The sequence below is a fragment of the Varanus komodoensis genome, unplaced genomic scaffold, assembly GCF_004798865.1.
Source record: "Varanus komodoensis strain SLA01 unplaced genomic scaffold, ASM479886v1 scaffold3, whole genome shotgun sequence".
In the NCBI taxonomy this organism is placed as follows: Eukaryota; Metazoa; Chordata; class Lepidosauria; order Squamata; family Varanidae; genus Varanus; species Varanus komodoensis.
In genome coordinates this window covers 45,213,429-45,224,506 of record NW_025335761.1, presented here as the reverse complement: position 1 = coordinate 45,224,506, position 11,078 = coordinate 45,213,429, and the positions used below count along the sequence as shown (strand labels likewise).

The 11,078-nt window shown below is 41.3% G+C and overlaps 1 protein-coding gene across 1 annotated transcript in view; it reads left to right on the top strand.

Annotated features, from left to right (window-relative positions):
- Positions 1-2,813: 2,813 nt before the first annotated feature.
- The window catches only part of CATSPERB (cation channel sperm associated auxiliary subunit beta), a 57,820-nt gene continuing 49,555 nt past the window's right edge, over positions 2,814-11,078 (top strand). The window contains exons 1-4 of the mRNA XM_044435843.1: positions 2,814-2,900; positions 4,134-4,286; positions 6,072-6,132; positions 8,755-8,850. Coding sequence (XP_044291778.1) covers positions 2,814-2,900; positions 4,134-4,286; positions 6,072-6,132; positions 8,755-8,850 — 397 coding nt within the window. The remainder of the gene's footprint in view (positions 2,901-4,133; positions 4,287-6,071; positions 6,133-8,754; positions 8,851-11,078) is intronic.

Sequence of the window (11,078 nt, the reverse complement as noted above, 5' to 3'; positions counted from 1 at the left end):
AACTTTGGAGATACTCTTGCTGCAGTGCAATTTAAGTACTGAATCTGCTAGTGTTTGATCTTCAAGATCAGTTGTGAGAGGATATCACAGCTAATACAGGAAAACTAAAATGGTGCTGTTTTCCTGCTCCTCATCCCTGTCATTTCTTGCCACTACTGTAGCCAGTGGCCCAGAGGCATTCATGGAAGAGGAAGGCGGTGGCAGCTGTAAATCCTCACTTTGCTTTGAAGTGATCCCAGGTGGGCTCTGATTCTTGTTCAGTGCATGATGCAGCCAAGGACTTCTCTACAGGAGACATTTATTATATGCTCATGATTCCTCACTTGGGCTGGTTTGTGGGCATTTCACAGGAGGTTGTCATTTTCTAGGCCACTCCCATCCTTTGCAACCATTTCTGAGGTGTTTTTGGTTCAAGGAAAGTGTGCTATTATTTCGAAAGGGTGGAATGAGAACCTGGTGTATTTATGGAATGAGACTTTGGGGTGGGGGTTGTGTGAAAAGAGCTGATCTTAATCCTGCAAAGAATTGAGAAGCAGAAAACTTAGTAAAGGTAGGTTAAAAGTCCCATGAAGAGAAATCCCCTTTGTTGAGTCACCTTGTGTATACTTTGAAATATATATCTGTTGTTTTTCAGTACAGATGAAGTTATTGTGGTTTTGTATTGTGCTTGGAGCTGTTTTAAAACTTTCATCAGGAATTACCTACAATGAACGAGGCAAGTTGAGAATTCCAAGGTACTAAGGATCTAATGTCCTGTCCAGTTTGTTTATACTGTATTCAGGAGCTTTGCTTACTCGCTATTGCATGGAATACTCCCAAAAATGTGTGTTGCAACCATGTAATTTGCATTAGCTATAATATATAAAGGCCTCCACAAAGTAAAGAATGCTAATTCTCATAGTAATTATATTTCATAGTCTCTGCATTCAAAAGGAAAATATACACACTTTTTGGAATGATGTGCATTTAAAGCCTTCTGCATTTGGCTTAGAACCTTGAATATTCTTCAGGAAGTACTGTACTATGCTTTAATTGGTATAAATTATTTTGGATAATTAATTGAGATAAAGTTAAAATACTTACACTTAACTGGGAGCAACTAAAATTGAAGTTAGTAAGATTTATTTCTGAATAAATGTTTGTATGTGCTACATGCATCCCACAAAAGTTTTTTTCTGATGTTACATATAATGTCGTGTAGCTTTCTGCCCTGAACATTAGCCAAATTTGGCAGTCTGGTGGCTTCACCAGGCAGGAGAAGTGCAGAGGCAAACCTCCCCTCTGTGCTCTTGTAGCTCTGAATAAGGCATTCTTAATTCCCAGTACAGAGTGTTACATGCATTCCCATAGGATTGCACCCTAAACTACTCAAAAAAGTTTATGGTATGCATAAATATTTTCAAAAGTATTATAGCTTTTGATTATATGCTCAAAAATATAGGGTATTATAAATATTTTCAAAATAAAATTTTCTTTAGTGGAGACAAATTCAAGTTTTGCCTGCTACACAGAAGCTTTCAAGAATGATACTAAAAAACCTAAAGCAATTAAATTGTTCCTTCTAAAGAAAAATTTGGTAAGTTTCCAGCTATGCATTTCTAGTCAAAATTTATAATTCATATATATGTAAATAAGTAAAAATATGTTTGGCACAATGCATATGAAATATACATGAAAGAAAAATGGTATGTTTGGCAAAGTATGGTTGGGCATATTCCTATCAGTTTGGATAAGAAAGGGCCATTATCACATAATAGAGTTATTTTTATTCACTTGAAGACTTCCCTAAGTATGCAGAAGTACAGACATTTGTAGATTAGAATATAAACAAAACAAAATAGCACAATACACACCTTCAAGCCTGTGGAACAATGAATGCATAGAACTAAGAATAAATGATCTCATAATCTAGAGAAATAAACTTCCATATTCACATTAAACATCAATGTATGCTGAGAAGATCTGACCATACTGCTATCTTTTCTGTTGGGAGACATTGCTGCCCATGTACAGCTATGTTAAAATTTGGATTTTTCTAATTCTCTGAGGTTAGCACTCCCACCCTGGGAGCAGGGGGGGGAGGTCAACAGGGTCTAAAGGAGCCAGTCTTTCAGAGACTGCACATTTAGTCAGTAGCTAAGAGGAACTGAGGTATGAATTGTTAAGCTGAGTGAAGAAATAAGACAAGGAAGAAAAGAATTGGCTTACTCAGGCCCCTAATGATTTATAAAGACTATCCTGCAAAAGTGGGGGATTATGTTTGATATAGGGATATCAAACATCTATTGTTTTTGATATGGGGATATTTCAGAAGAACAAAACAAAATATATTTTCTCCCTTTCCCATTCTCCAAGAGCCAATTTCAAACATGAACTGTTCTGTATTATATAGCACATTAGGGGAAGTCCTTGAGTGGAGCATGCCCTTATTGAGAAGCCTAAAACATATTCAGTATGTGAGGACAACAGCACACAGCAGACTTCAGGTTCAGTTCTTTATTATTTATAGCTGACTGGGGAATAACTCAGGGATAGAAATATAAATAATGTAAGCCCTGTACTCCTGAGACAGGGACTGGGACTCAGGAGATCTGGGTTCTAGTCCCCAGTCAGCCATGGAGCTCACTGGGTGACTTTGAGGCAGTCATAGATTCTCAATCCAACCTACTCACAGGGTGGTTGTTGTGAGATGTAGAATTAGGAAAATTTGCCGTAAGCCACAATGAGACCCCTGTAGGACTTGTAGGTAGCATAGAAATCTAAAAATAAATAAATAATGCAAGCTGCCTTGAGTTCCTTGAAAAAAGGGGTATATGAATAATAGAGATACACCAATTTTTCTGTTTCACTGGCTCATCGGCCAGTTTCAGATGAATGGACAACCCAAACTGATGCAGAAGGTACACCGTGTTTGAATGACTTAAGACTGCATGATGTGCCTGACAGATGGTTGAATTGCAGGTCTTCTCCCCTCACAGGCATCCCAGGGAGACTTCTCCAAAGGAAAAAGTCTTCCACCCTCATCATTTTCAAGGGTTCTGATGCACTTTTACCCAATTCCACACCATTTTATCATGTACCGCTCTTCCAAACTCCCTTGCATTTTTCTTAATATGAGGCACTTGAACAGGGTGTCACAAAAAAGAAAGTCTCAACTCTGACAGAGTTGAAATGCAGCTGATCAGTGTTCTAACATATACTTGTCACCCCACCCCAAGTTACCTTGTCCAGATTCTCCCTTCACAGACCCTTTTCTCGAGCTTCATTCTCATTACTTTCTGGACATAGCTTATATATGGTACAACCACACTTAGAATGCAGTCCTAGTCATCACAACTAAAATAGATATTGTAGAGTTGGAAAAGAGCAGAAAAGGGCAACTCAGATGAGCAAGATGGAACAACTACCTTATGAGGGAAGATTACAACATCTGTAATTGTTTGGCTTAGAAGAAGGGTGGGTAAGGGGAGGAGACATGCCAGCAGTGTGCAGTATTATGCATGGTGTGGAGAAAGTGTAGAGGGGACTTTCTTCACCTTCTCTCATCATACTAGAACCTAGGACCATCCCATGAAGTTGATAGATGCGAGATTCAGGATAGATAAAAGGAAGGACTTCTTCACACAGTGCATAGTGAAACTATATAATGCACTGCCACAAGATGTAGTTCTGGCTATATGAAAGCACTACATAAGCTGAGCACCTGAAGTGCTACATCTTGAGAGAGTAATAGGAAAGTGAAAGCATTCATGAAGGATAAGGGTCTCAGTAGCTACTAATCACAATAGCTATATGATCCCTCCGGTGTCTGAGGCACTATCACATGTTTTGTATACTCCAGTTGCTGAGGAATGTGACCAAAAGGATGCTTCTGCACTCTGTGGGTTTCCTGTGCATAGGGTGTTGGTCACTGCATGAACACAACACTGAATTAGATGGTCCCTTGCTTTTATGGAGTGCTAAACAATCCCCATCCTTCTCTTATAGATTAATGCACTTACTATATCTTGGGCTTTTGAGATCAACAGCCTAGTTCATCAGATGCTTCAAATCATTTAAGGTTTTGATTATGCTGAATGTTATACAATTAGTTATTCGTACATTAAACTTGGTGTTTTTTAATATTGTTGAAGCAAGTCATTTGTCATTTGTATGACATCAATAAAGAGGACACCAAAGAGAACAGAAGGAAGAATCTACTTCTTTATACTTCAGCAGGTCTTGCTCCCAGCATACAGATTTTCAACAGTACTTACTCACAAGTCTTCTACTTCCAAATGATGCTGGTAGGACACTTTGGGAGGGCCCAGGGCACAATGGTAGATTTAAGACCCCGTGTTTTACATGCAGAAGTTTCCAATTTCAGGCCTAGGTATCTGCAATTTAAAAGGATCAGGTGGATTAGCAAGTGATCTAAAAGGCTTGAATCCAGAAGAGCCTCTGCCAGTCAAAGTAGATAATACTAGGCCAGATGATTTGGTGTAAATCAGTTTCCTGTTCCTATTATGCTAACAGGTTGACAAGGAACAGCAGTTACCAAGTGCTGGTTCCACTCAAGATTCTTCTTCCAAATAACATCTTAGAGTCCAAACCTGTGAAGTGAACACATGGGAACACAAAACCCATGTGAAACTGAAGAAATATTAATGAATTGGGGAAGAATCTTAACATATTAATTATGGAGCTTTTCCTGCAAATTCAGACCTCTCAAAATAGTACTAGAACTCAGGTACTTTACTGTGTATCACTTAATACTGGAGTTGCTGCTCATCTGCTGCTGCTTTTTAGTGGCGTCACTGCAGATGGACAGGTTGAGTGTGGCATTATAGTTCTTGCTGCAGCAGGGTTTTTGAAAAACGGCCAGTGGATTGTACCTGCTCCTATAAAGCTTCTGACCCTGGCCTGTATCCCCATTCCAAACAATCCTGCGTAAGCACAAGCAAGCACCCTGTGTGCCTGCTTTCCACCCAGACCATCAAACTGGTGGACATACAATTTAAGCAGTGTGACAAATCTCTCAGCAAATGGGTGTTTTGCTAGTACTTCTGCTTAGTAGTAAGCAGTACTAGTAGCTTGAAAGAAAATGTAGCATTTTATTCACCATGTGGGGTCTCCTTGGCAGTGGATGAGTAGGGAATAATAGTAAAGATGTGGGATCTCTGGCCCTTGAAACCTCCTCAGCCCTGGGTCCCATGGTCAGCAACCACTGCTTTAGGCTGCTGGAAGCCTCTTGATGCAGCACTTGTTTGCCTTTGCCTTTTCCATAAAGACAAATGAAGACTGGGCAAAGCCAAATCTGTGGGAATCACCCTTTCAAGGCACACAGGATATTGATGTAATGGTTCCCCAAGGGTGAGGGCTGACCTAAACAATCTGATGCACTGGTTCCATTGAGCAGAAGAGCTCTCTGGGGGGAGTTTTATGCTGCTGTGTGTGAGAGAGACAATATTGTGTGAGAAATAATGGGATGGTCTTTACTTTACACTCTGGTCTTGCCCATTGCTGGCTGGTGACGCTCAGGTGACAATTCAGCCTTGAGATCAAAATAGTTTCTCATCTGAAACAAAACATAAATATGAAAATTCCTTTATTCTAATTGAATATTTCCGTTTCTTGTGCATTTTCCTTTTCTGGCATGGGAACTGGACTAGCGCTAAATATTTCAGACCTTCAGATAATTGCAGGATACAATGTCAGGATTTGCTAGGATTTTGTTTAAAACCTTGATTTTGTTTTAAAATCAAAACTAAAGAACTAAGAGAGATGGATGACTATAGAATAGGATGTGTAGAAACAGAAGCACATCTGTTTCTTGATCATGGAGCAAGACTGTGACAGTTAGCAGAATGACAACAATACAATTCCTGTGACAGTACTGTTAACCCAACTGGCTCAAGGTGACCCAGTAAGTTTCATGGTTGTACAGAGATCTAAAGCCATCTCTCTCTAATATTTTCAACTATACCATGTTGTCGGATATGAAAAGATCAGGCTATATAATTTACCTAAAATGTGTGTCACTTCAAGTTTTTAATACTTAAAATCTTTTGTTACAATTTCTTGAACAAAAGGAAGAAGATGTGGATTCATGGTCAATTGATATCCCCCGAGAAGAGCTTACTTATAATACAGGTGACAGATTGTTCTAATTGTTATTTCTCATCATAGGCTACTCATATTCACATCATTCATTATAATTCAGCATACAATGTGGTGGCTCCATCCTTTACATTTCTAAAACAGAGTCATTTGTATATTGTGTACTTTCACACTGAATCTGCCCTTTGGCTACCTAATTTTATATTTAACTTTTTGGGTTCTTCTAATTATTTAGATCTAATTATCCAATTAATTATTATGAGAATCCATAGTAGAGGCAGTGTCATGCTTTAATAACTCATGAGAAAGCATAAATAAGTTCTATAGGTAATATATTTATTTTGCCTCATAAGATTTTTTTTTCAACACCTGCCCTCCCAAACTGCCATATTTGGGGAAGGGGCAATTTACAAGGTGGAAAATACAATACCATCTTTTGTGGTTCCTGATCATGCCAACAAACTTTGTGGCATTTTGGAGACGCCTGCATGCTACCTAAAGTCTTAAGAAAGCTTGCCATCATGAGGGGGAGACAGGCCTGTGGAAGCCTCTTCACTTGTGGTTTAGGCTCAGTCAACCAGACTGCTAGTGCTGTCCAGCCAAACCATCCTACCCTCTCAAAGTAGTGTTTCTTCTGCTGGTACCTTGTCATGCAGCAAAGTCAGGAAATACAGTTTTCATGCAGTTCAGATTGACCACTTTCCCTGGTGTATCAGTGTAAGAATGTGTACAGAAAAATTGTGAAATTGTATATATCATAATTTTAACAGATGGGTAGAGAACCGAAGAGGGACATTGAGGCCCATCTAAGGAGGAGTTAGCATGATCAAAACTGGAGACATGGGAAAAGTGGGGTACTTCAAGAAAGATTTTAACCACCTGCTAGAAATGGAAATCTGGCTTCAGATATAAGCCTTCACTCAAGGTTTCAACCAGGACAGAAGGCCCCAAATGAGCTGACAGCTTGAAGCACCAAATATGACATGGACAGTTAGGCCAACTCCTTATGCCCACCCCACGTTTTGTTGATTTAAGAATGCCTGTAAACTAAGCTGTGGCTAATTTAAACTTCAACACACTGCCTTCTGCCTTTTTATTACCAATGCAATATCTGAGAACTCATGAAAGGCACCTCTTACAGGTGTGATTGTTGGATACAATCAAGCATAAGATGGTGACAGCATATTGGAAATGAGGAAATGTCAGTGACTGTGTTCACACATATGCTGATATGCATGCTCTGCTGCCTCACAGCTATGCCCAGACTATCCACCTTTCCTACAGCTTCCCACACCATGCTAGCATGCTTCCAACCACTTGAGTAGGTGCCCTTATTGACAGTCTCAAGGAATGCCAGGGACAAGATAGGAAAAGAAGAGAGAGAGCAGGAAACAGAGCAGGGGATATGAGCTTTTCAGGGTGATTGCCCTGTTGGCAATGAGAACCAGTATGGATGTAGTGGTTAAGAGCACAGCACTGGGACTTAGGTGGCCTGGGTTCTAGTCCAACTAGGCCATGAAGCCAACTGGGTGACTCTGGGCCAGTTGCAGGCTCTCAGTCCAACCTATTTCATAGGATGGTTGTTGTAGGGATATGATTGAGAACAGGGTGATAATGATGCAGGTTGCTTTAAGTTCATAAGAAAAAAGCTAGATATAAATCTAATAAATAAAAGCAGTGGCAGAGTAGTTCATGAACAGTGTGTGAACTGCTCTGCTGCCAGTGGCATTCCAAAGCTGCAGGAGGACTTCTGGAGGGCAGTAGAGAAGCCACAGGCAGGTGTTGTCATGGAACAGCCAGTTGAAGTACACCTGGAGCTGATGGATCAGTTGCTAAGAAGATCTGGACAGTGGAGGCTACAGGCCTCTTCCACCAATGGCCACTCTTTCCACCAGTAGCATAGAAACCATGTTTCCAGATTCACATGATTGAATGAGTCGTGATGAAGTGTGGAAACCATGCAACTGACCATTGTTTCTCTCTGTGTTTACTTGGAAACCAAACATGCTATGCAGGAGGTGCCTGACTGGGTTCAGGCAACATTACAAACCATTCTATGTTGCTTTCCACCATAACTTGTTCAAACATAGCACAAAGGAATACAACAAAGTTGCTTTTCTTATCTTGTGTCCTGTCTTTACACATTCACAAGGTAACTGTCATGAGTAGTTTGCCTGCATCTTCCTTTCAGATGGTGACATGCCCCCCATCAGCCCCTGCCCCTGGGTACCAATCCCAGCATGCACCACTTCAGGCTGTGTTGCTTGCTTCTTCCTCATTGGCCCGCATGCTCTCCTGGGCATATTCTCAGTTGGCTGCTGTTTTTTTCTTCCCTGCAGAGTCCCTGTATATTCATTAAAGTAGTGTGGTGACCCTGTAGGCAGGAGTGCCATGCATGGCTGCCCGTACAGTCATTGCTGCTGGAAGTGCTTCCTGTCCTCCTTCTCAGCATGTGCTCCCCAATGCCCAGCTGCTGCACTGCTACCATGCCCACCACCTGGTCAATTGTCCAACTTGTGAGCTTTCAGGCACCCTCACAACAATTTTTGTTGTATACAAACCTTAGTAGAAGTAAACATGCCATACAGTGGTGGATCACATATTAAAAGAGCATGCAAGCATAATTGTTTATCTTTGTACATGCTATTGATGCAGACATTGCTCCAATAGAAGAATGGTTTGTGAAATTCAACATGCATCATGGATTAAACATGTTCACTACTGGAGGAACATTATTGGATGTTGCACGAGGTAAGTCATCACTTATGTACCTTTGCAAATAATTTGTTTTTGGTGGCATTGCAGCATGAACACTTAATTCAAAGCCTACTGGATGTATTCATAAATTGAGTAAGTGGTCTTATTCTTACAGGCCATCTGGGACATTTATCCCAGTAATTCAAGAACACAAGGTAGTTTTCCTGACACACAAATTTCCCGAGCACACAAGATAGTTTTCCTGACAGCTGAGACATATTCTCAAGAGCATTTTAGTTCTGGAGAATAGAAAAAATGAATTAAGATTAAACAAAACAGGATGAGTTAGAATTTTGCAACTGTCCAAAGTTGCTTAAAGACAGATGCACCCTACAATTCCCTACATGGCTGGCTGAGGCATGGGACTTCTCGGACTTCTTTCTGTCTAAACATTATTTGGAAGGCCATAGGATAGTACTGTGACCTTGGAAAAACATTTGAAGGTTGGAGTGGAGACTTCCATCTTAGAGGTCCTGTCTTCTGCCCTTGCAGCTGAGTAGCTTTTTCTGTATTGTCTGGGCTCCAAAGACCACCTCTGAAGCTGGTGTGGGGTCTCATTCTTGGAAGCAGGGAAGGGAGGAATATGAACTGCTGAATCTGGGTGGTGCCTCAGCCTCTCCTCCTTACAAGGAAGGGAAAAACATTTAAGTGTCAAACACCTAAATGTTTTTGAGGATGCAGAGAGCATGAAGGGAAACCAAACATGCATACTTTTCCTGCTTTGTATTGGATGCCCATAATCCTCCACATCTGAAGCATATTATATTTTGATCCTTGGAATATGACTTTCTTAAAACAGTAAGTGTAACAAACATGGAATACCATTGTCAGAAACATAGAAACAGAGTGAGTCAGAAGGGGTCTCCCTAGCCATCTAGTCTGACCTCCATCTCTAGCCAGATCCATGTGCATGTCAACCTATCCTTGAACACCCTCACCGATGGGACCTCAACCACCTCCCATGGAAGCCCATTCCATACCCTTGGGGTCCTAACTGTTAGGAAGTACTTCCTGGCATCCAAATTGAACCTTGGTTCTCCTGAGCTTTGCTCCATTGGAGAGCATCCTGCCCTTCTCTGCAGGGGAGAACAGGTCTCTACACACCTCCGTGTGACACCCCTTCACATACCTATATGTTGCCAACAGATCCCTTCTGAGTCTCCTCCGGGCTGAAAAGGCCCCGTTCCCTCAATCTCGCCTCATACAGCTTCCCCTGCAATCCGGCGACCATCCTTGTGGCCCTACACTGCACTGACTCTAACCTGGCTATATCCTTCCTATAATGAGGGGCCCAAAACTGAACACAGTACTCCAGTTGTGGGCGCACCTGAGTCATGCAGAGCAGTAGTAATACCTCTCTCAATCTAGAAGACATGCTTCTGGCTATGCAACCAAAGGTGGCATTCCCCCTCTATCTGACCGCATCACACTGCTGACTCATGTTTAGCCTGCAGTCAACCAGTACCCTGAGGTCCCTTTCATAAGTGCTGCTCTCCAGACACTTGTCCCCTAACCTATACTTATGACACCCATTCCTATACCCCAAGTGCAAGATCTTGCACTTATCCACATTGAATGCCATCCTGTTGTCTTCTGCCCACTTCCATAGTCTTGTCCAAATCCTTTTAGATCTGGAGTACCTGCTTCTCAGTTGTGGCCCCTGCCCCAGTTTTAGTATCATCTGCAGACTGATCAATTAAGACATTGATCAATTATGACATTGATCAATTCCTAAAAGGAAGCCACAGCCCTGAATTTACAAAAGCTGAGCTGGGCGGTCAAGGGTAGGACATTTTGAAGGGCTTTCATTCATAGGGTTGCCATAAGTTGGAGATGACTTGACAACATATAACAATAACAAATAACAAAATTCCTGGTTAACTGCAGAATGGGAGTTCTGGCTCTTATTGACCCATACTGCTACCTGACTATTGTACAGAAGTAAAGTTGCATGCATGCAGAAGTAAAGTTTCAAGCAAAAGTTGGCTTGAAACTCAACATTAAGAAAACTAAGATCATGGCATCCGGTCCTCTCAGTTCCTGGCGAATAGATGGGGAAGAAATGGAGGTAATGACAGATTTTATTCTCCTGGGCTCCAAGATCACCGCAGACGGGGACTGCAGCCAAGAAATTAAAAGATGCTTCCTCCTGGGCAGGAAAGCTATGGCAAATCTAGACAGCATACTAAAAAGCAGAGACATCACCCTGCCAACAAAAGTGC